This window comes from Manacus candei, unplaced genomic scaffold (assembly GCF_025592945.1).
Source record: "Manacus candei isolate 608988 ecotype Guabito, Panama unplaced genomic scaffold, ASM2559294v1 h1tg000047l, whole genome shotgun sequence".
NCBI classification, from domain to species: domain Eukaryota; kingdom Metazoa; phylum Chordata; class Aves; order Passeriformes; family Pipridae; genus Manacus; species Manacus candei.
Genome location: NW_026138095.1, coordinates 4,801,809 through 4,827,532, shown reverse-complemented (window position 1 = coordinate 4,827,532; position 25,724 = coordinate 4,801,809). Strand labels below are relative to the sequence as shown.

Here is a 25,724-nt window from a genome sequence, read left to right as displayed (position 1 = left end):
AAATATTGTTATCAAGGTCTTTTTTGTGATAAGACATAATGCTCTGATTATGCACAGGAGTTGTCTTAGTACACCCATATAAATCAATATTCAGTACACCCATATAAATCAATATTCCCACACTCATCCTTGTACCTAAATAGCTGCAGATCTGTGTCTTTGTACTGTATATATACATAAATATATATACATACATACATATATATACATACATATATATACATACATATATGTATATGTATGTATACACACAATATATTAGAATAATAATATTATAAAGTTATGCATATACATATATATCATACATATGTGTAGCATAATTTATATATTTAATATATGTACACTATAATATGTATTATCTGTGTATACTATGTATATGTATTACTTTATAATATTACTGTATATTTATGTGTGTATATATACATATATACAGTAATATAAAGTAATACATGTACATAGTGTATATATATAATATAAATATATGCTATGTATGTGTATTATACTATAATATGTATTATATATACTCTGTATAATCTGTATTATACATAGTATATATACACTATTTAATATGTATTTTATATAGATACTATGTATTTTTTATATATATATATACACTGTGTATTTGAGATATACATACACTATATATACACAAATATACACTATATATGCTACACTATATTCAGGCACATATATAGAGATACATATAGTGTGTATATATATATATATATAAAATATATATATATATATATATTGTGTCCTAATACTGTTGTATACACTGATATAAATTCAATTAAATTTTCATACGACATATTTAGCAGAATTTGATAATCTAGGTTAATATTTATATTATTTATATAATTTATATAAATTATTTATATTATTTATATATCTATATATATCTATAATTACCTCTTGCTATAGAGGTCTGTTTTTACTATACATTATGATGCACAAAGTGTATTTGCTGTAACACAGACATGTATGAGCACACACACACTGCCTGTGTCTGTCTAGTCAGAGAGAAATTTAATAATTTTATTTCCCTAGAGCATATGGAACAGAATTAATAAGGTTTTCATTCATATTTTCTATGAAGATGCATCTAAAAATAGTCATCACTGACGTATAAAGGTCTGAGTTTAAATATATAGCACCTACTGCACACCAAATATCTGTTTTAATAACCCAGAAACCCTCCCCTTCCCTGGACACACACGTGTGTCTGTGTCACACGTTTCCATCTTCACACTCAGGACAGAAAGAGAGGCTTAAAAAAATGGATTTGTTTTTATTTAAGCAGACACACATATAAAATGATGTGCAATAAAGGTTAAAAAAATCGTATTTTCACATACCATGTTTAGCTGCATTTATTTTTAAAGGTTAGATTTATATATATATATTGGTATTTATTCAAAAATATATAAAGTAGAATTTATCATGATGATGATTTGGAGTTAACATTTAATAAAATGTTATTCGAGGCACAAAGTTTGTTCTAATGCACACACTCACCTCCGTCTGTGACTGTGCATTGTGCGCACACAGAGCTAGATATAGACATTCAATAGTTACATTTTCATATGGTCTATTTTACAGCATTTACTTCATTTATATGGCTTTAGAGCTTTTTATATACACATATTTTATTGCTATAAAGATCTGGCTTTGCTATTTATTCTACATAATATATAAAATATATTTATATAATATATATTTATATATTTATATAATATATAAAATATACTATATATTGTAAATATTTATAAATATATATTATAAATATATATTATAAATATATTTATATATTTATACAATATATTTATATAATATGTAAAATATACTATATATTATAAATATTTATATTTATATATTATAAATATATATTATAAATATATTCGTTACAATGCAGAAATACACCCTTTGACTGCCTCTATATGTGCATTTAGCAGTGTTTTGTTATTATATTTTTATATATATGGAACAGATAATACATAAAACATGCTTTTGGAGATGTTTGTATTTTTTGTATACACTAATATACGTGACAAAAGATTTTTACATGAGATCTTCATCACATACAGCACATGTACACATAGAGAGAAAATTCAAGAAGTGTTAATATAGTAGCATAAATACACTTTAATATGTAAGTATATAAAATAAACCAGCTCCTCCTGGTCATCCCCTCCCCAAGCCCAGGAGACACCCCCCAAACTCATCTTTTTAAATGTGCCAAGAGCACATTTAGGATCAGTTTTCCGGAGCTTTTGCTGCTCTGGAGTCCTGGCACTCCCTTAATAACCCACCTGTTTTGACTTTAAGATAAATTTGGTGGATTTAACATTTCGTGGATGAAATGACCCCAGAAAATCCCCGATAAAAATAATAAAAAAGGCTGGAAAAGTCCCATTCCGAGGCATTCCCTTGGCCAGGCACAGCCCGGGCTCCGGCAGCTCTGGGGCATCCGAGGTCACCTTATGGTCGGGTCTGGTGTTTCTCTTTTTAGTTTCTTCTTCTCAAGCCCAAATTTTCACGAAACCTGTGAGAATTTAAGAATCCGTGAGATGCTTTAAACCCTCCATTAAACTTGCCCAGCTGCTCAAAAAAATAATTCAGGAGCAAAATAAAGAGGCAGCAAGAGACAGCAAGTCTGGCTGGTGGGAAAAGAACCCTTAACGTTGTACTTGAGAATAATAAGTAGGATTTGTCACTGTGCCTATGACCGGTGCATTTCCACCCCGTATTAGTGTTTCATTTTTACATGTAATCATCCCTTAAATGCGAGGGCAGTGGGAGATATCCATGGGTGGAAATGCTGGGAAGCAGGTCCAGCCTCAGGCAGTGCCGACACAAGGGGTCACACGAGAGCTGCGAGCGGCTCCCGAGCGCTGGGATCTGCTCCGAACTATCAGCTTTTCCTCCTCAATATCTGCTATGTCCTCCCTCCGTGGGAGGGGGACAAACACCGTGTCACCCCATCAGCACCACGGCTTGGCACAGTGGTAGACCCGATTTTAATTGAAACGTGAGCACTAACCCCACCTTCCCACAGCAACCAGCAGCCAGGTTCCACCTGGGGTTGATGAAACCAGCCAGGGGTAATCCCTTCTAACCACGACTTCGGCCCAGCAGCCTCATTCCTCTCACCTGTGTTTCACTCCCTGTTTTCCCTCTCCACCTCTGCAGCCTTCAGCCAAGAAATCACCTCTGGGAAAGGACACGTCCCCCTGCTCAGCCCTGGCCCCTGTGCCCACGTCGCAGATGAGCTGGATGGCAGCAGTGAGGCTGTGACATCCCAGTGGCCCGGGAGGAGGTGGGATGGGATGTCCCAGCATGGCACGGGCAGGAGAGACAGCAATGCCCTTGCAGGGAAGGGAATTATTGCCCTGCCCAGGCTTTGCGGCCCCTCGGACTCCTCCCCTGCCCTGCCCGTCGGGCTGTGGCTTGGAGGAGTCAGCAGCCAGGGTTGCAAAATGGGTTTGCAAAATGGGATTCCAAAGGCAAAGCCCCCCGGGAGCTGCAGCCACCTCAGCTGCAAACAAACAGCGGCGTCACCAGGGGCAGAGCCAGGGGATGCTGCTGGGGACTGGAAGGTTAGGGAGGAAAAGTCCCCCCATGGGTCAGTCCAGGCTCCTCCTTGTTCCCAGCACAGTTCCGTGGTGAAGGGTCAATTCTGCTCCCCCAGAGCAGAAATGATGAACAGAGAACTTTGGGGCTGGATGGAAGCAAATGTGTCCAGTGGGATGCCCAGCACACCCTGGCTGGGGTGCAGGGGATTGTCCTGGAGATGCTGCTGGGACCTCTGTGGGAAGCAAATGCAGCACTGGAGATGGGTGAGAGATTCCATTAAAATACTAAAAAATAATAATAATTTTTTAAAAGCCCAAAAAGTAATTAAAAACCAGAATTTAAAAAAAGAAAAAAAGAAAAAAAAAAAACAAAAACAGAAAAACCCCCACAAAAAACACAACAAAACCCAAAAAACCAACCAAAAAAAAAATTTAAAAAAACCCCAAAAAAACCAAAAAAACCCACAAATACCAGAAAACCCACCACCATCCAACAAAAACCCCCCACTCACAATAACAATAAAACAAACCAATAACTAGAACAAAGAATGCTAAGAAGTCACTCTCCTGGGATGCTGTGTGTGCTGGCTTTGGCTGGGGTAGAATTCCTTTTCCTGGTCGATGTCCCTCTCCTGAAACATGGGATTACAGCTCCTGCTTCCACCTCTCTCCCTCTGCACTGTCACTAATTTCTTATGTCCCTGTGTCACATCATCAGCTGGGAAAAGTGTCTGAAGTCACTCTGGAACACCCTGCTGACTCTGTCAAATGATGTGGCCATGAAGCAACATTGAAGGGCTTGAATTTGTTTAAATCTAGGGGAGAAAAAAGCAAGGGAAAGAGGTGACAGCCTCCAGCTACAGAAAAGCTGCCTGTAAGGGCTCCTCTCTGAGCAGCTGCAGACGGGACAAGGAGTAACAGGTTCAAGTACAGCAAAGAAAATACTGCTTGGGCAGCAGAAAAAAGTCAGGAGGGCAGAGGGTGAAACACTGAAATAAACTGCCTGGGAGGATTGTGAAATCCCCATTGTCAGAGGCTTTTCAGAAGGAGCTCGTCAGGAATAACAGGCAGAGTCCCTCTTCCCTGCAGGCAGAGGAGGGGCTAAAAATACCTCAGAGTCCCTTCCAGCTTCATTTTCACTCATTTAGCAGAAGGCTGATTAACGTGCCCACCACCACCATCAGCTTCAAGACAAAGGCCATTCCCATCCAAACATGTACATATATGAAGACACATATTAAAAAAAAAATCCAATCCATGTTCCCCTCCTAACCAAATCCTCAGCTTGCCAAGTGCATGGGTTCTGATTTGAGGAGCTGGTTGAGTTCCCACAGCAACAATGTTGAATCAATTTAGGAGCATTTATGATGCTCCTAAACCACTGCTGTTTGAAGCCAAAGGTACCACACGTTCCCCAAGTTCAGTAGGTGTTGTGGGTTGGGTTTCAGAGTTTCAACATCCAAAATAACTACAGCTCTCCATCCAAACATCCTGTGGTTTGCTCTGGATGTCCTGTCAGGGACAAGGTTCGGTCTCTGGCTGACCCTGTCACAGAAGCCACGTCTGGTCACACCTCTGTGTCACCCCTGGAAGCCAATCCCACCTACCACACGGCAGGAGATGTCTGCTGGAGCTACACCCACTCACCCAACAGCTTTTCACCTGTGAGAAAACCTAAGGGAGATTTGCAAAGGCACCCAAAGGATTTGGGCACCCAAATCCACGCCAGCAGGGCTCGTGCTGCTAAGCAACAGGAGCCTGTGAGAGCACAGGAGCCTCGTTAGTCAGTGATGTAACTTCTGTTATAAAACCCGTGCTGGCCTCTCTGCCAGCCTTTTGCAAGAGGATTTTGGTTGCCCAGCTTATCCTTAGGAACCAGCCCCCTGGTTCTATGAAGGGAACAAGTCTTGCTGCCCTCTCTGCTCACCACAGACAGGAGGAGGATGCCTGGTTTGGAAACAATCCAGCAGACAGACCCCCCAGCTCTGTAACAAAACATCACCCACAAAATGCTACCCAGACAGGAATTAAACAACTCTTTTTCCAAGAGAGCAGTGCTTTCCCTGGGGGCTGGACCTGTGAGGCTGAAGTGCTCCATGTGTACAGGTGCTCTGAGGGTGCTGCACCTCAGGCCTCCCTCTGCTGAATTCTCCAGACAGGCTGCAAAGCTCATCCAAACTCTGCTGCTTGTGCCACTTGGGCAGTGCTGGTCCTCCCAGCACTGCTGGGACATCAAATTAAGAGCATCCCAACACTTTCAAATAGCCACTAGAGAACATCTCAGGTGTCTTATGACCATTCCCTTCCCAGCCTATGACAGTGCTTGGTGAATGTATCCCAAAAAATGATGAGTGAAACACTTTCAAGCAGTAGAAGGGCAACAAGCAGCCTCTGTCTGTCAGAGCACAATGGTGGCACAAGCTGAGAAATCCAGGGAAGGCAGAAAGCACCCATACCCTGGAGGCAGCTCTGCCTGCCATCCTGCCCACTCTTTTGTTGACTATTTTTAGCTTTAACCTCATGACACCTCTATTGATGGTGAAAGCAATCAGCAGCAGAGCCCAGCATCCTGCCTTCTTTTAAAAATAGCAAAGCATGGAGAAAAGATTCAGTCAAGCACATGATGTGAACATGACAGCCTTGACCTCCAGGGACATCTCGTGGCTACACACACCAGACCCAAGTAAAGAGTTGTGCAGAGGTCCTGACCAGGAGGGGCATTTAAGCAAAAAAAAAAACCAAACTCTATGAAAAACTTCAGCATCTTGCCTTTAACTTGCTCATTCCAGCCCCTGTAAGATGATTTTGTAAAGTCACAGAATATGCTGAGTTGGAAGGGACTCATAAGGATCATTGAGTCCAACTCCTGGCCCTGCACAGGACACCCCAAGGGTCACCCCATGTGCCTGAGAGCACTGTCCAAACCTGCTGTTCCAGGGTGTCTCCAAGTATCCCATTTTTACACCAGAATTCAACTGATAACAGCAAAGGCTGCAAAAACCACATTCAGCCACTCGAGCCTCACTTACTTACCTAGAACTGGGAAACAGTAACACAATTTCTCATCACAATCACGAGTAATCAAAGGGATGTGGAGAAGACAGAACTGGCAAAGCAGCCCTGCTTCTACACCTGCTCCTGGTATAGAAGGAAAAATGCCTTTTTGCTCCTTTTTTTTTTTGCTGTTGGCTTAAAATCCCCAATGCAATTCAAAAATAAATCCTTCACTTCATAGAATTATTTTTCTATTCACATGATACTGTGTTATAAAAGCATGACCCAAGTACCTGCAGCATCCCAGACATCTTCTGGAAGGGTCCATCTGCAAAGCTGAAATGTGTGTTATCACTGCTTCATTTAGACTCGGCCTACTGGTTGCACTTCTAAAACCTAAAGGCACAGAAAATACAGAAGCAAGTGCTTTTAAAAACATTTGCCTCGGGAAGACAAAGAAATCACATCTCTGTACAGCAGCAAACATTACTGGGAAAAGCACTGTCTCTGCTCCTGGGAGGAAAGAGCCTGGAGAGCTGTAGTTAGATGGAGGGGAAAAAAAGAAAAGACTAATTGATATGCTTGTTTTCCAGAAAGAAACATATTTTTTAGTTCAGCTTGTCTATATTTTATGCAATGATCCTCCTCTAGGGATGGAAGCAAAGTTATGTATTTCAGTGTTCTAAGTTGAAAAAAAGAATCCCAATATATAATGGTATAAGAAAATTGATCCAGAACAGCAAAAGGCAAAGCAGCAAGTTCCAAATATTGACCAAATGGAGACAGAAATATACTTTTTTCCATACCACAAATTAAATAATTTGGATTGCAGACTTTCCTACTACCTTTAAAGCATTGACTGAGCAAGCATGAGGGTCATCAGCTTCAACTTGGGATCCCTTGTGCCAGGAGTGGCAGCAGTGTCCATCCCTGACTTCCCTGGGTAAGTGCTGGAGGGGGAAAAGAATAACCACCAAGAACACAGGAGTTTCCAAATTGCACCAAATGTTTATTGTTAGTCTAGTACATTCAGTATCATATTGACTAGAATACAGTAATTCAAAAGATTTTTGGCGAATTGAAATTTTTTAAAAACCATTTCAAACACTCCAAAAAGCAATGCCATGAAAAAATTAACTTAAAATTAAAACATACTCAAGCAAATAGTTTCACTTTCGACTACAGAAAACCTTTACACGTATTTTAGTGGTTTTAACAGTACTGCATTTCAACAAAATACATGAACTCACAAAAAGTGGAAAATATTAAAATAGACACAATGTTAAAAAACTGAGGCATCCAGATGTGCGAGACTGTTGCAGCAGGAATTACCTGCCCAGCTCTTCTCTTTGCTCTCTTTTGGGGCAGTTCATTATTCTTCTGTGGTGGTGCCACTTCTCTGATCACCTGCTAAACACCACACAGCATACTTTGAATTTTAAGTTTGTCCCTCTTGTAAATTCCCTGTACAAATGTAAATATTCTAAAATCTGCTGCCCTCTGGCAAATCTAAGTGGAACAGGACCTTTAAAATATCCCTATCTTGTTACTCATTGTTTGCAGACAGGCAATATCCAGAACAAAATCTGAGAAAGGCAACGCATTTTGGTTTTGTTTTTAAATACTGACATGAAAAACCGAGTAAATTAGAAAAAGGATAAAGTCAATCTTAATATAAGACATTCATTACATAGTGGGACAGGATACAATTATTGGGCAAACAGTATTACAATGACTCTTCTACACTGGTCATTACAGCACGTGTTCTACAGTCATGACTCGCTACCACAGCTGGATTTCCTGCACAGACAGACAGCAACAAGGACCAGTTTTACTGTGTGAAGCCCCAGCATGACACCACATTGAGTTCCCCAAGCTCTGCTCCCTGGAAGGCTGTGCTTGTGGAGAACCACGAGCTCCAGGTGGTCAGGGATGCTCTGAACCTGCTCTGACCAGGATTTCCCAGCAGAACCACCCCAACAAAAGCTGGTGGGTGGGACCAGGTTCTGTTGGTGGGTTTAAATCCCTCTGGAAATCCAAGCCTTAATGTTACAGCCCTGGAGAAATTCCTGGTTTGGACAGGGAGCATCAGCTGCCCCCTCCCTTCACCCTGCCCAGCCTTCACCCCAACCAGTGCCAGGCTGGGCAGGACTGGGAACCTCGAGGAGACAATCACCTCAACTATTCCCTTTAAAGCACTTCATCACAAATAAAACCAAGCTAAGGTCCGTTTCAGTGGTACTACAGACCAGTAGAGTGCTGTCATGTTAGAACTCAGCAGAATCACATTTAGATATTTGTTTGTAAAAGTGGTTACTACACTTACACCTTTAACACAACCTTTGGAAGAGGTACAAGGTTTGCTTGTCAGGACAGGGTGTGGAATGTAACCATTTCTTGCAAGAGTTTGCAACATGAGTAGCTGCATAGATGACAGTTGTGTGTCTTCAGTTCAATAAATGTACTTTTAAAGTTTACAAAAAACACAAAAAAGTTTCTATAAAAGTTTCACATTATACCAAGATAATGAGTGGTAAAAGTAGATTAGTTGTCTGTGATTCATGTTTAAGAAATGACTAGTGGAAAGGTGATAGAAACCAATTTCAAATCAAGAGCGTTAACGTTTGCACTATTGCACTGACTTCCCCATTTCAATCACTAATTTAGAAAAATTCACGTAGTTAAAAATTGTAAAATTAAACTAGGATACAAAATTTGTTTGTAAACATCAGGTAGCCAGTTCTGCTAATGTGGAATGGACTCTTGGTACTGCAGTGCAGTATCTTGGTTATTTACAGCACTTGCCATGTGATGGGCAATGGCAGGACACAAACATCAGTTCACAGTAATTGTGTTCACAGAACCACCAAAGTCAGTGCAGTTTTGCTGTGCAATTTTTTTTCCAATTTCCCCGAATTCCTTAAGTCAAATAATACTGTTACAGAGGCCGAGTGCAGATGATTTTTATACCTATAGATATCTATCTCTCATAAGTGGCGAATTTTGTCTGCAGGACTTCTGTAAAGGTACTTCCAGATGGCATAGTAATGGACAGCAGCTGCTGTGGCCACGAAGACGTGCCAGATGGCGTGGGCAAAGGGGATCACTCCATCACTCTTGAAGAACACCACGCCCAGGCAGTAGATCAAACCTCCCCAGGCAACCTCCTGCAGCCCCTCTGTGTTGGTCTGTCAACAAACAGGGACAGGTCAGCGTGGGCTGGGAAGGGGGCAAAGAGTTTTTCATGTGTAAAATGCAAAGTGATTTCCTCCCCCTGAGCAAAGGAAGGTGGGTGTCACAGCTCAGAACATCTTGGACAAGGAGAAACGCAGTGTATTTATATCACACTTTGTGAAATACACAGTGATATATTTATATACTGTGTCTCAACAGCACTGTGGAAGTTATGATAGCATAACTCAAGAATCAACACAAGTCTGATGGTTGGCTTCATGCTCATTAGCAGAGCCAAAGACCACGTTACTGTGTGCAAATTTGAGTTTAAAGCAACTCCTACTGGTTGGATGAAACATTCAACAAGGTTTAGGTACAGCATTCAGTGGAGCAGTTAAGGCATTAGCTTGAGAAGATGTCAGATTTGTATTATTTATATTTATTTTGTATTCAGCAGCAGAGAGGGTTAATCAACATTATTTAAAATGTGTAAGTACAAATAAATGATAGTCAAAGTTTTGAAGTGGACAAGAGCCAGTAGGACACTTTTCAGGTGCATCAAGAAACCCAAGCTTTGTTTATCTCCCCAGTGCAGCCCAGGTTCAACAAAACAAGGCAGCACTTCACTGAAAGGTAGATCCAAAATATAACCAGCTGTATTTGGTTCTTCTGCAGAGAAAATTTACAATTATGGTGGACTAAAACATTTTTTTCCAAAAAATTGAGCTGCACTGAACCTAATCTAGTTATAAAAGGCAAGTTTGTTTGTAATAGTCACATTCCTTACCATGGAAGTCACTACCAGAGCAGGAGAAAATCCCATCGCTAAATAGAAAAAGAGTTCAACGATCTTATACCTAAAAAGGAAAGATTTGAGTCATTTAAGGAGGTACAAGAGGATGAACATTTCCTTCAACAGTAAAAAAAAAAATTTATGTTAGCATGGGTCCATTAAATTATTCACAAAGCTTTCCATGCAGAGACATCACTAATGTTTTATGACAAAATTACTCTAGTATTTATCAGCATTGTACAGTTGCAGGCAATACTTTCTCTAAATACTGCCTAGATGCCTTCACTTGCATGAGGTGCTAGTGAGAATAAAACATTGAGACAATTTAAATTTTCTTACTGGATGAGAGCCTCAGTAGCTCATCTCCCAAACCAAAAAAAAAAAAGTCTAGTCTTGTTCTCTGAGGATGATTTTCAGTTTGAAGTCAAATGCAAAGAATAATTCTTACTTTTCATGGTAGAGAAATACATAGAGGGTTCCCCCAGCAGCCATCAGCCAGATAAACCATCTCATGTGAGATGCCAGAGGTCCCAGCTCACGGAGGTTTAACCTGGAGGCACAAAGGTTTCAAGAGACAGAAGTGATGAATGAACACACTGACACACTGGCAGTGGGGCTTGACAGAAGTAAATAAAGATTCAGGGCTTTAACTTCAGCATGATGGGGGAGCAGGCACTGGGACATTCCACCCACAGAGGGGCAAAAGGGGTTTGCATTGATGGGGTAGGTGGAATATAAATAAACTACTTTCTGATGTTTTCTAACATTACTTTCTGTTCAGCAAGTCCCAGGAGGTTACATTACATTGCCTGTCACAGCACAGAATGTGGGCAGTTGCAGCTAAGAAGGTACCCACAGATTTTGGGAGGCAGTTCCTTACCATGGTGCATATGAGGCTGCGATGAAGACGTAGATCATCATCCTGTCACACATGTGGAAGCAATGCTCCATTGTCCTGGCAGAGAGAGAGCCAGTCACCAGGGTACATTTGGCAAAGATTTTTGTATCATCTCATTCTCCTGATGCACTTTGGAATCACTTTGGGGAAAACCCCATCAGCTCCACGACCTCTTAGAGCCACGTGGAAGGAGAGAGACACTAAGAGCTGAGCACTCCTCCATTCCTCTTCCCTGCTCCACCCCACCGTGCATCCTGCTCCCTGGCAGGGAGGCAGAGCTGTCACATCAACTCTGCCTCATCCAGAAACTACTTAGTGACTACTGGCTAGGTCCAATTTACAGCCCAGAATTACACAGGGGTTATAATGGGACCAAAAACCCAAAATAAAATAAAAAATAAATAATAAATCACATGTCAGTTTTGCTGCCTTGCTCCCAGAGAGGCTTTCTGCTGGTTAGCTGGCTATTGTGTTATAATTCTCTTGGCAAACTCTGTGTTCCTCAAAGCACTTGAGCATGCCATAGTCCCACACAGTGTTCTCATTTCTGCAGTGGGGTATTATCCATCATCCACTTAGACTATGTTTTTCCCATTCTGCTTCTGGATTAAGAGCCACTAGGGCCTACAAAAACACATGTTTTCTTTGTGAGAAAGCAGCAGACATTGAAGCTCATCTGCACACGAGCTTGGCTCACTATTTCTTCCGACAGAATCGAGGGTGGTTTTTGTCATGGTTCAGTAAAAAGCACCACTCCAGCCTGCAGGAAAACCGGCTCTGACTGAGAGACACGACGGAAAAACATCCCAGAACAAAGTGAAACGTCTTCTCCCCGATACCTTAAGTGACTCTTTTTCCAAGACACGATGTGAAACACCGTGGAGACGATGAAGAGGGCGCAGAGCCCCACCCCGTACATCCAGGCCGTGATCTTCTCCCAGCGATCGTCAGACAGCCGGTGCAGGAGGGCACTGCCCACAATCGCGGGGACAATGAGGAACTGGGAAAACAAAGGGACACTGTTCAGCCTTCCCCGCAGTACCACCCACAGAGCAGCACCAGCGGGCAGGGAGAGCTGCAGCGAGGCCATATGGCCCGTCCCCACCCACTGAAAGTTTGTCAGGGAGTTTTGAGACACAGCAGCATCTTGGACAATGGCTCAGGCAACAGTTACAGCTGTTTGTGCTAAATCTCTCCTCCCATGGTAGCAGGGAAGGTTATCAGCTCCTCCAGCCACGACATAAAATCAGACAAAAAAAATTGCCAAGTCTTAGCAGTGGTTTTATTTTCACACTCTGCTTCGTTTCTTTAAGACCATGTCGATATTACTCCAGATTGGATTCAAGCCACCCCTAGTGCACAGAGGCAGAGCACAGGACAAACCAAAATAAACTTGAATCCCAAATGAAAAGAACAAAGCATTTAGCAGTGTGCAGTTGAGAGAATTAAGCAATAGTTTTGCAGAACTTGGGTTTTAGATATCATAAATAAATCAGCTGCAAACTTCTCTCATGAGCAGATTCTTAATGCACAAATATGTTCTTTTAATGCAGTGTATCCAAGTCTGTTTTCCTTCCCACCTCCCTCTCAAGCATTTTTAATTCACATCTTCCCAAACAAGCACTGTTTGAACACCATGATGGAACTAGAATTAGCATGTTTGCATGAAGCATCCAAGAAAAGGGCTGCAGGCTTCACATACATTTAAAACTACCCTCCTTTCCAGAATAAAATACATGATGCACCTTTGTATCCTTCAGAAAAAAAAGGAAAAAAGGGGGGGGGAGGAGGAAACAACCCAAACAAAATAAAAAAAAACAACAAACATGTCCAACAAGTATCTAAAGAAGAGAAGCAACTGGCTCAGATATTTCCACCCCTCTGCTTCCACTATCAAGGCATATTCTTGTCAGCCTTTTAGTTAAAAATGCTGCACCAGTTCCCTTCCAGGCCCTACAGTGTGTCTTAAGATGCTAATTGGTTCACTCGAATTGCAAATAAGCTTCTTAGGTTTAACTCTTCATAATTTAACCCAAGTCTGTATGCTAAACAATAAAGCCAGGAACAAGCAATGTTTAAACAAATCTGGCCACTTTGCATTACAGGTTGGATAGCTCAGAGATCAAAGTTCTGGCCTGGCCTGCACTGTCTGTCCTTTTTCTACTGACAGACCAGGAGACATTGAGGCTCCCATCAGTGCAGAGGATGCAGAGCAAAGCAAATGGATCTAATAAGCAACTGGTTGATCCAGAGAGCTAACAACACAAAAGAAGCAGCTTTTCCTTCTGGCTTTCAAGCACATCAGCTGTAGCTTCGTTACTATTGTATTTTCCTATGGTTTGCAAAATTTAGTACATTTACACCAAAGCTATAGAGCCATGGAAATGAAAAGTATGGCATTGCTTTATCCACAGCACTGGGACCAGAGGTGAAAACACTTCCTGAGCTCTGGAATGGGACTCTGGAAGTTGACTTTGTGCACTTTCAGGCCAAACATAGTCTGCCAGTCTGGCTCCTCGTTTATCACAAACCCTAAGTTTCCATACACATATCCCAGACAGCCCCCAAATTCAGGGAAGGTTGAAGGAGATCAGTCACTCCTGTTTCCCACGTATGACACACAGTTTGAAGTGTGGCTGAAGCCCTTGAGGCAGCCAGGAAGGGATGAGATGTGACAGTTGCTTCAGTTGGGTTCTGCAGGACACAGGAGGATACCCGGCCCCAGAATAGTGTTGTAGCCGTGTTTCTTTAGGTTGTACAGTCCCATTTATCAGTTTCCTTCCCAATTTCTAGTGCAAATTTCAGTTTTGACTAAACTTGAGAGACAACTAAAAGGTTTCAGGGACATTATGCACCCACAGGTACAAGGCAAAATAGGAAATCCCTCCTAATTCCCCACTAACAGCCGAGGCATGAGCTGCTCAGAGACTCTGCTCGAGACCATTTCAGAGGAAGGAAGCCCTCCTGGGAAACAAGATTTAGATACTACACAGAATAACTTGCCTTTCTTACCTAGATACCCCAGCTTTTTACTGATATGCTCAAATAAATATTTCACAAGTTAAGCTTTGATGTGTGATGCTCAAATAGGTCATAACAAAGTTCAGTGTCAATCAGCTTTTCCCAGTAATTATTTTATCTAAAGTAATAGGGTTAAAACAAATAAGCAATTTTCTTATCACTTCCTTCTCTGCACCTTCAGAATGAAGAGCACAAATGAGCACATGAAGGAAGACCTGATTTAGTCCCTTTTCTGCCTTGTCCTGGCTCTGCAGAACAATTCCCCTTCTCCCAGGGTACAGCTCTATACCCCAGGAGAAGGACTGACTGTTTTATTTTAAGTATTCTATCTGGAAACACTTTCCCCTCTGTGCCTGATAGGCACCATGGGAACAGTCAGACTAAACAAGAGATGTTTTATTACTCTGTTTTTTGGACCCAAAATAGCTAGATTAAATACAAAATCCAGAAATGATACCCTGCTGCTCCAGCCAACTGGATAAAAGTCCTTTAGATAGCAATGCCATGACAGATAACATATGGTACAATGGGCTTCATCCATCTTACAAAAGAAACACAACACTTCAATTGACAAAACAAGGCAGATTTTCCCATGTTCATTTGAAAAGTCTCCAGCACAAGAACTACATTTTAATCTCCAGCCTTCAGAAGGGAGAAGCAATTATCAGTCCTTTAAAAGGAGGGATACTTACCAAAAACAGTAGCCAGAGAATCAGATCTAAGAGAGTGAGTGTGATTGTGCCGTGTCATTTCAGGGTGATGACACAGCATTTCTAAGTTGCCAATATTCCCAGAAAAAAACAGCTACAAGTCACAAAACCTTTGCTTATTTTCATCAAGGAGTGCAACTCTTCCAAATGATTATGATCAAACCCAGTAACTTAATGTACTGAGAACAAACCCAGAACTGTGATACTCCAATTTACTAATTTTAGCACCTTGATTAATCCTGGCTACATCACAAGTGGATGATCTCTCACTGGAAGAGAGAGGTGCAGAACAGAGAAGGCAACAGTTTCCTAAGTTTTCTAGACAAATGCCAGAACAAACTGAGAGCATGAAAGTAAAAACCCCTTTGAAATAAGGAGGAAGACAAAGGAATAAAATATTTTTATTTACAGTTATAGGTAGGAATCTTTAAGAAGAGACTTGGGCACAACCCCCTCCAGTGTTACATATTTTGGGAAACCAACTACCACAAACTGTCAGGATGAGCAAAAAGCCTTAAGGCACAAAGAAAGAGGCTGAAACAGTAACCTGTGAACCTGAGCAGACCCACTTCAGGGAAATTACACTCTCTGGTTACCAACTTCCAGCAAAGTATCTTCCCTCTGTCTGGGATTCTGCTCAGGATTCTGCTCCATTGGCCAGTGTTTTATCTGTGTTCTTCGTTTCTGTACACAATTTCTCCCACAGCGAGGCTTAAAAATCTGTTGGAAAATTTGCTTTTGCACATAACAGTCATGGCAAATTAAGTTATTTTCTGTGCACTGAGGGCATAAAGATGGTCCATACTCTTCCTCTTGGGAAAGGACGACAACAGAAAGATCCACAAAGCTGCCAAAAATCACATGTGACACGTAGAGGGAGCCATGAAGGGCTGTGTCCATGTCCAGCTGCCTGGTCCAGCAGTGCCCTCCTGAAGCCAAGTACCATCTCTCCCTGCTCATCAATTGTCCCCTGAAATAAGGAGACCAGTGCCATGGAGTGGGAAGCCCACGGGCAACTTGTGCTGTGCCACACACAGTGCAGAGAAACTCTTCCTACAGTCAGGTGCAATGGAGGCATTTTCATCACAGGAGCCCTTCTCAGATTTTGGTGACCCCTTCTCCTGTGCTCACATGTCCTGCTAAATGCTCCAAGTCTCATTTTTTAAATATTTACTTTGCTTCTATTTTTCCAAGCACTGCACAAACCCAGCCTGGAATAGAGGCCATGGCTTAATTTAAAGAATAGTTCCTCCTTTTAAGGCAGCTGAAAGAAACTTTTTGAGCAGTATTAAAGCAAGCCATGCCTAAATTCTGAGGTTTTAACACAACAGGGCACATCTTTTGTCTGATAAACCTTAGGTACACTAGAAAGTTTCATGATGAAAGAGCCATCCCTCCCCTCAGACTTAGCTTACCTTACAACTCCAATTCTTACAACCCCTGCTCCTCTCATGCACTGCTTCCTTCCTGTTCTTCTAAACACAGAGAACAGTCTTTTCTGTCTCTGTTTTCAACTACTGAGCTGCCCTTCCTGTCTCCTACTGTCTGAAGGCAAGACAGTGCTTCACTTAAAGCTAAAAAAAAAAAAAAGATCAAGGCATTTTAAATAGCCTTACTGGTTGGAAATTTGAAGATGCCTTACTCTGCCACAAAAAGTTACCTTTTAAGTATTGTAGCAAAAAGCTATGCCTGGGATTCTGTACCCTCATTTATCATTGGGGATTTTTTTATTAAGCAACTGCCTAAACTGACTCCTGTGTAATTTTAAGTCAAAAACCAGATGGGATACCTGCTGAGGAGTACAGCCCCACTCATAAATTACAAGTGAACTGCTTCCTGAATTATGAATATATCTCTTTATTCCAAACCTTTATGGAGAGCCATTGCTAAATTCTGTTTAGAATTAGCAATGTCTAATTGAAAACTCACACTATGGCAAAGACTCACCCCTTTGACCATCTAACATTTAATAACAGTCTGTGACACAGAGAAGCTTTTTCTGTATAATCCACTGTTTTCCCAGCTTAGATTCCCTTTCAAGCCTTTAATTATTGATCAAAAGTTAGTTATTGCATCCCTCTTTATTTTAACAGTTCATGGTAGGTTTTAGCACACAGTTTGACTGTTCAGGAGGTAATCAGACAGCACAGACTGCAGCATTCCAAAAAATACTGATGCATCTTGGCTGTAACCTCCTGCTAACAGGCAGAAATAAGACATGCCTGTTTTTCAACTAGGTGAAAGCTAAAATTGCTAAGGAGTACAGTAACCTCCGCCAGATATTTTGAAATCTAACTTTTTGGCCAGAGCAAACAAGATTTGCACAAGGATTATGAGATAAACTACATATTTGTGCTAACTAACAGAATGTTGCTTCATTCCCTAGGCAAGTAAGCATATATTTACATAATGCTGTACATGAGACCCTTGGCTTAGGAACACAGAAGCTTCAGTTAACTTTTCTATGTGTAAAAACCAAGAGATTCTGTTTTTACCAGCACCATGGAGCTGTATGTTGGTTATTTATAAAATATTCACAAAGGATCCTTAAGAACAGAGCCCTTTCTAGAGCTGAAGAGTCCTGGGCACTACCTTGAGCTCTGCAGCTCACTCAGACACTCTGGAGATAAGGGACTGAGGACAAAGTCAAACATACTTCAAATGTTTGGAGTTAAACAAGGGATTGAGGAGAAGCACAAGCTGCTTTTATAAAAGGGCAAATGCTATCTCAAAAAACAAACAAACACATTTTTAAGTCCTTTTCAAAGTGCCAGACAGCAAATTAAACTTCCTAATTACTAAAAGAAAAAAAGAACAACCAGCAAAGGGGACTGCTTTCCTTATTCTGCAAGTCTATATTGTATATTCAAATGTAGAATGAGTCTTTAAGTTATGAAAATAAGGACAGAGTGGGAGTTTTCACAAGGCTGTCAGCACTACTGGTGCCTCTTTGCAGAACAGCAGATTTCTTGAAGAATCGATTCACAGATATCAAGTATCAGAACTGAGCCAGTCCAGCTTTTCTAGCTCATACCCACATGAGTCTGATGAAGCCTTTACCTGAACATGGATAAAGCTTTCTTGTACTTGCAGTACACAATATTATGTCAGCACAGAACTGGGAAATCCACCTTGCAGGGTTAACTATTATTGGCCTATATTCCCTTTCTCATAGGCATCCTTTGACTGGGAGAGAGGAAAAATGTCAAGACTTATAACTTTGCTAAAAAGGAACCTTATGAAGCATCTGGAGCTCCTAGAGATTCAGAACAGGCACCAGCCACCACCAAACATCTGATTTTCTGGACTGCCAGAGCTAAAGCTTACACACACAAAACCAGTGAGGTCGTAAATATGAATACACTTGGGCAAAGGTGAGCATTTAGCAATCCAAACCCACAAAAATTTACTGAAACATCTGGTTTAAGAAAAAAAAAAAGAAAGAGAAGAAGAGAAAAAAAAAGAACTGTACTTACTGCATGTGTGTAACAGTTAGCAGCATGCTCATAGCAAGTGGGTTTGTAGCGGCTGTTGGCTGGAGCTGGGTGGTTCATGAACCTGTTGAATAATTAAGAGGTACTTTTAGGCAAGTTAATAAACCATCTCTTGGAGTGTCCTGAAGGAATATCTCCAGCCTAGCAGCGTTAAGAATTATAACAGACACATTCAGAGTGACTGTTATTTGAGTTCTCCCAGGTCCCCCCCACCAGCAGCACACGTTAAAGCAGTTTCTGTGCCTGCCTGTTGCAGTGCTGGGTTATCTTCCATCAAGGCTTCCCATACATCAAGACTCCCTCTTTTCTGACAGCTTGGTCAGATGAAGAACGAACTACTTCCTATTTAAATTAGATAATATGGACTTGAATTGCTCTTGAAATCTGGACTTCATAGCTGCCAAGGGTTACACTTCTTTTAAGAAGTTCTTGAAACTACAGCAATAATCCAGTTCTTCAACACCCTGGAATAAACCAACCTGAACACTGACTTTTTGATTCCTACAGCAAGCAATATTTGTGTTTGGAGTATTGGATGGTTCATTTTTTTCTTTAAGGCCAATCCCATCTTGTGTCTGTAACTAAGATTCAAGATACACAGGGATGAAAGGAAACTCTCACGGTCAACTCTGAAGAGGAAAAATTTCAAGAGGTTTACCATAGACATTCCACCTTTTTCTCTAGGAATTTTCAAACATTACCTAACAAACAAACAATCACACCAAACACAGTCTGTGCAAGCCAAACAGAATATGATGAAACTTGAGAAAGCTTTGGAAGAACTTGCCAGTGTAAACGTTTCATTTCACTGTAGTAAGATACCCAAACACTTGAGTTGTTTCTGTGAAACTACACAATTTAGATTTGTGTAGAAACATCTGTAAAAGCCAGCACACATCTATATGCAAGCAGTTAAATCAGAGCTATAAACTGCTCCAGCTCCAGTACTGTGTGTTATCCCAGCACAGCTGACTGTCCCATGAAAGGGATTCTCCTTCACTAATAATTCCTGTTTACTCCAGGAATGGTTTATTATAAAACCATGCACTGACAATTAGTCACATATCCAACAAACCAGGAACAACTTCACAACAAATAGAGAATATGTCTTTATGTTCACAACTGAGAGCAGCTTTTTAAGCAAGATTTATGTAAAAAGCTTGTTAGACGAACGTTGGTCCTTCCCCATGTCCTCCTGGTTTAAGTCAAAATGAGTCCTATTCTTATGACATCCATAAAATATTGGCTGACCTCAACCCAGGGAAAAACAAACAACCAACCAACCAAAAAAATCCAACCCAAATCTTGAGTAAGCAGTTCCAAATCTGTGGGATATTTCATTTGGTTTTCTTGGCTGACTTATTAAGTGATTTGTGAACCATTTTTTTCTAAGCTCCTCTATGAAAATGTAGCAGCGATGATAAAACAAAAGCACAGTGATCTCTCCCCAAATTGTGGCAACTTCAAGAAACAGTTTCAGTTGTTACTAATACAAAGGATAAGACAAATATGAATTTAATTCACAGACACTGAGTTGGTAGCAAATTAGTAACTGCAGGAGTTAATATATGGTTAAAAAATGTCAATTCCTTTGTCAGTGACAAGTGGCACCTTGCTCTCCTCTCCAAGAGGACAATGACACCATCATCATATACACACTCACAAAACATTTGTTGTCCAGTGCTTACAGGTCTTCAACAGCTGCTAAAGACCATCTCTGCATCCTCTAAAGTTGGAACATTCAGTTCACTCAGTTCTGCTTCCAAATTAGGAAAACATTTAAAAATAAAAGCATCTCTTGGCTCAGCGAGTGACCAGGCTCAGACTGCCCTTGCCCGACTCCATAAATTCAAAGTCATGGGAAACTTTTCACTGATCACATCTAGAATATTATTGCATTTCTCTGTGATGGTACTTAGAAGTTCCACAAGAAGTAAAAAATAAAAAAAAAGAAAAAGAAACCCAAAGCTGAAGAACCAAAAGGAATAAGCTTATACTCGGTAGTAGCTTTATAACTCCCACTGTTCCTAATTTCTTTGGAAGATATTATTATCATATAAAAATCTATAAATAATTGAAGATAGCCTGCTAATGGGATGTTCTATTATCCAGCAGAGGACTACTTGTAATTCTTTTTCCTTTTATTTAGTAGAAAATATACTCCATCTTTCTAAAGCAGCCACAACAGAGCTCGGGGTAATGTTAGATTTTAGACAGAATTATGAACAAACACTTCAGAAATTAGAACCCCTTGCTCTCAGTAATTTGAAGACAGTTATCAGCAGCAGAATAGAACACAAAAACAGTAACAAAGCCATCCTTGCTCTGTTATCTACACAAGGAGTTGGGGGGTTTTCCCCTTTGTGGCATCACAGGAACAATGCAAATATCCGTTCACGTGTGGTAACTTCAGGCTGGCAAAACAGACAAGCACCAGATTTCAGAGAACTTTGCACTTACAAAACATTTCAAGCATTTATTCTTATTTTACATACAGTAACAACAAAAATGGTCAGGAACACGGCTGTTGAAAGATTTACTGGACGTCCTCGACATCCCAAACTCGCTCTTTCTCCACCAGAGAGGGTTCTGCTGGAACCAGCGACACTTCACCATCCCCTTCACCCACAGGTTTACACCAATAACACACCACCACTGGCGTGTTTTGGCAGGAGGGGCAGAGTTCAGCTTTACCTCTGCCTTAAAAAATGGGTCTCACAACACCCCAGCAGCACCTCTGCTGTAGATGTGACGTTCCTGCACCTCTCCCTTCTGAGAGGCACCGACTGCAACAGGCTGCAAGACCCAGGCATCAAACACCAGCACGTTTGCTCAGGTCACTTCTCACAGGCAGTGCTCTTAGTAGAGCAAAGGTTCAGTTCTTTCCCCCTTCCTTTTGATAATTAATTATTTATAAATGTTATCAGGAACAACTTCAGAGGGAGGATCACCAAAGAGGTGGTTGCACAGGGCACTAATTGCAGCTTCCCTTACATTTCTCTCATTTCCAGTTTGACAGTTCAGGCTTAATGTCTTAAGAAACAGACCTGAAGTTTGAAAATAGCTGCTCTGTGATATTACTGAAGTACACATCGAAACCAGGAGAAATTATTTTGACACATATAGTTGAAGTCAGCCATGTACTCCTGTAGTTACAGGGATGTATGACACTGCAACATGAAGGCAGAACAATGTGGTTACAGACTTATTCACACTCTAGAGGTAGAAACTGCTCCGTTCTTTCTTAGAGATAAATAAATAAATAAATCCCACTCCACCAACAACAGATGCTTCTTGTTTTCTGCCACATGAATACTGAAACACAGGGACATTGTTCTTCCTCCTGTCTACAGGTCACGTTTGCCTCTTCTGGAAAAGATAATTGTGGGAATTATAATCTCACCTTCCTAAAAGTGGAAGCTCAATTTACAGCATTCAGATGCTGTTTACTCCCAAACAAAGGCTCTCTATAACACAACCATTAAGGTTATTATCAAATGCAGGACAGTCTGATAAAGTCCCACTGAACTGGACTATAATTTACAGAATTATAAAGCTTCTAAGTGAAGCCTTTTGATTTTCTAGCAAATCTCTGATGTATTCTTTAATTGCAGGGCTCCAGTGAAACTGGAGTCATTAAATCAGGGGATATTGCAGCACATCTCACAAGAAAACAGAAATACTTCTCCATTTCAGATACTGACAATCCAAGATCTCCAATATAAAATATTAATGCCTTCAACACCAGAACATGAAATTACTGAAATTAAGAGACTAAGAACTGCTTGCAGCCAGCCAGGAGAACAGGATGCTTTCACACTGAGCTGAGCAATGAGTTCCTTTTCACAATTTAAATGCATTCTCAATGCTCAACATCTGCTTGAGGCCAAGGAAGTCCAAGCTCCAGAATTCCACAGCACGCAAACAACCTTCTTTGATGAGCACACTCCCAATATAAGTGGAAAAGGGATATTGAGAAAGACATACGACAATTTAAAACAAGAGGGAAGAAACTCAGATCCCTCCCTTCACGCTGCTTGAGCTCTGATCTTGAAATACTTTGAATATTTTAAATGCTAAACAAAGGGACTGATCCATCCTTTGTGAGAGACCCCAATCTCAAGCTCCTATTGATTCCCAAGGAGCAGATGCTGCCTGTTTCACAGTGATTCCAGAATTAGGAGAGGATAGTATTTGGGAGACAAAGCAGGAGGAAAATCTGAGGGTTCTTAATGCTTTATCTTTGCATGCAAATCCAGCTTAGAAAAATAAATTACAAAATCCCCAAATCTATTGCACATCTCTGTGTGGCACTTGTCTGGCAGCACAGCAAGATTAGACCCCAGACTGCAGAAGGGAAATCAAATCTCGCCTTATTCATGATTCCCATCTGCTGAATGAATTATTCTTTTAAGCATGAAGCAAAATGTCAGGAAAAACAGCAAGCACTGATAACGGCCTTGAAGATCTGGATATTTTTTTAGTCCTTTCGGGAAGTATATTTCCTTTATTCAGCTCAGAAGACCTCATACTTCCTTTTATCAACATAAAAGCACATTATCCCTTTCTGTGTCTTTCTTTCTTTGTGCTTTCCAGCAGCAGAAGCCATTTAGACCCAATAAACCACAAATAACAGCATATGAGAAACTCCAACAAGGTGGGCGTAACTGCACAAAACCAGCATTAGCACACATTAAATGGGGTTCAAAATTGCTTCAGTATCTAAATATGTGCTTCACTATCTAATATGTTATCTAGGCTCTTTGTTTTCAAGAGGAAAGACAAAAAAAAAATCACCAGCAGGTCAAAACAGATCAGCACTACATTTTCATGATGAAGATTCAGGTAAGATTTTGAAGAGAATCTAAAAGATTCATAAAAAGCTTGCCAAATTGGCTGATATTTCCTCTTTACAAATCCATTCAGTTAAAAATAGAGCCATATTCCTCTTCACTAGGCGCCTTCCTTCCTGGATTTGACAGTATCTAGTTGTGGTTTGTAACTGCTCACACAATCTTTACTATCACTGAGCATCTGAGGCACAGAAATAATTCAGATCAGTACAGAAGCAGTTCCCTTATTTGGAAATATCAGTGAAATCACACGCTGTTCAAAGGTTCATGTACTTACAGCACGATACTAAAGATGAAAGGAAATCTGCAATACTCAGAGAATCCATAAACAACTCTGGTACCATGCATAGATCAGGTCACGGAAAAAAGTGCCTGTGCATCCCACTGACCTCCCCAAAGGTCCTCAGCCTTCCAGCAAGTACGAAAGGCAACATTTCAAGTGAAGAAGGGGCAGCAAAAAGTCACCCCTGGGTGCTGCAGCTCATCTGAGCTCAGGGGCAAGGCACCAGCCAGCCTAACAGCCGAGGTGTGGGCTAGCACAGAAAAACCACATCCGACTGCATTTGCATTTTTCTCTCTCGGTTCTCTTTCAATTTTATTTCCCTTTTAGTACTTAGGTTTGAGTTTCTTGAGCAAGTTGGTGAAAGGAGAGCAGGGCAGCCCTATGGTGGGTACCTGCTGAGGAAAGGCACCACAGAAACTGCCCCGTCCCAGAGATGGACTGTCCATCAATAGTTATCAGCCTTGCATCCCAACTTTGGGCAAAGAAGAACCTAAAGCCCACGGATGTACATGTTTATCTAGAAACCCTGACCGCAGTTACCCAATCAACCCTGCCATGAACAAAAGCAGCATCTTTTTAAGCTGAAAAAGGGCTGATTTTTAAGCTGAAAAAGCGTAGGTTTAGATTGGGCATCAGTAAGATGCCCTGTGAGGGTGGGGAGGCACAGGTTGCCCAGAGAAGCTGTGGCTGCCCCATCCCTGGAAGTGTCCAAGGCCAGGTTGGATGGGGCTTGGAGCAACCTGGGATAGGGGAAGGTGTCCCTGCCCATGGCGGGGGGATGGAAGGTGGAAGGAGATGAGCTTTAAGGCTGAGCTTTAAGGTCTTTCCAACCCAAACCATCCCGGATTCTACGATTCTGTAACCAATCCGCCCGGAGGGGCAGCTGGACGAGGATCTCCAGCGCTCTGCGGGTGCCGGACCCAGCCCGGCCCGGGAGCCACAGGTCGGGCCCCGCGCGATCCGACCCACGGCCGGATGCGCGACCCTTCACCCGCTAACGGGGCAGCAAATAAACAAATAAAGAAACAAACCCCATCCAGACCCCCCATACACACCCACCCACCCATCCCCTCGCACCGCTCGGGACGGCCCTGCCCTGCCCTGCCCTCCCCGCCCGCCACCAGCGATGCCGCGGCAATCTCGGCTCCCCCACCCATCCCTCGGGGAGAGCGCGGGGAGGAAGGGGGAGCCCCGCCGGGGGACGGCGGGACGAGCTCACCTCCGGAACCGCTCCCGGAGCCGCCGCATGGGTCCGGGTCGGGGGGTCGGGCCGGGGGGCTGCGGGCGGCTCCGGGGGCGGCTCGGGCCGGGCTCCGGGCCCGCATTGGCGAGCGAGCGGCCGCGGCGCGCAGGACGGCGGGCGCCGGGCGGGCTGAGCGCGGAGCCGGGCGGGCGGCGGCCGCTTTAACCGGCCCCAGGGCTCCCTCAGCCCGCGCCGCCCCCGCCCCGGCCCCGGCCCCGGCCCGCCCACCGCAACACGGCCCGCCCCGGCCATGGCGGGCGGCACCGCCCCCGGCACCGCCGCCGCGGGGACCGGGCCGGGGGAGCGCCGGTGGCCGCGGCCTGGCTGTGGGGCTGAGGGTGCCGGGAACAACGGCCCCGTGTCGGCGCTGAGGGTTCCAGGCGGCAGCTCGGCCCGCAGCCTCGCAGGGGGGTGGAACGGCACCGGGGGATGGCGGTGGAATTGCATTGTCTTGGCTCGTTCACCCACACGAGATGAGGGCTTGGCGGTGGCAACGCGCCTCGTCCTCAGAGCCTGGAAGCTGAAGGAGCCCTTCCCCAGGGGATGCGGCACCGGCTGGGCCCGGTGTCCTCACCCCCCTGCCCGTGGGGTCCATCCCGCTGTGCAGATGCCCAGCAAAACACTCCTGCTTTGCTGTCACATCACGCTGCATGTGGGGTAATTTACTCCGAATCGAGGTTACAGTGTTG

General features: G+C 42.5%; 1 protein-coding gene across 3 annotated transcripts in view; it reads right to left on the bottom strand.

The window, feature by feature from the left end:
- Positions 1–7,554: 7,554 nt before the first annotated feature.
- MMD (monocyte to macrophage differentiation associated) overlaps positions 7,555–25,724 on the bottom strand; it is a 41,237-nt gene continuing 23,067 nt past the window's right edge. The window contains exons 1-7 of one of the 3 annotated variants that reach the window (XM_051798036.1): positions 25,012–25,205; positions 18,639–18,720; positions 12,271–12,431; positions 11,414–11,488; positions 10,982–11,083; positions 10,528–10,597; positions 7,555–9,754 (exon numbers count right to left, since the gene is read on the bottom strand). In XM_051798036.1, the coding sequence (XP_051653996.1) occupies positions 9,554–9,754; positions 10,528–10,597; positions 10,982–11,083; positions 11,414–11,488; positions 12,271–12,431; positions 18,639–18,720; positions 25,012–25,040 (720 nt within the window). In that variant the 5' untranslated portion in view covers positions 25,041–25,205 and the 3' untranslated portion in view covers positions 7,555–9,553. Of the gene's footprint in view, positions 9,755–10,527; positions 10,598–10,981; positions 11,084–11,413; positions 11,489–12,270; positions 12,432–18,638; positions 18,721–23,786; positions 23,873–25,011; positions 25,206–25,724 lie in introns of those variants that run through there. The other 2 variants (XM_051798037.1, XM_051798035.1) reach the window with 2 other exon arrangements.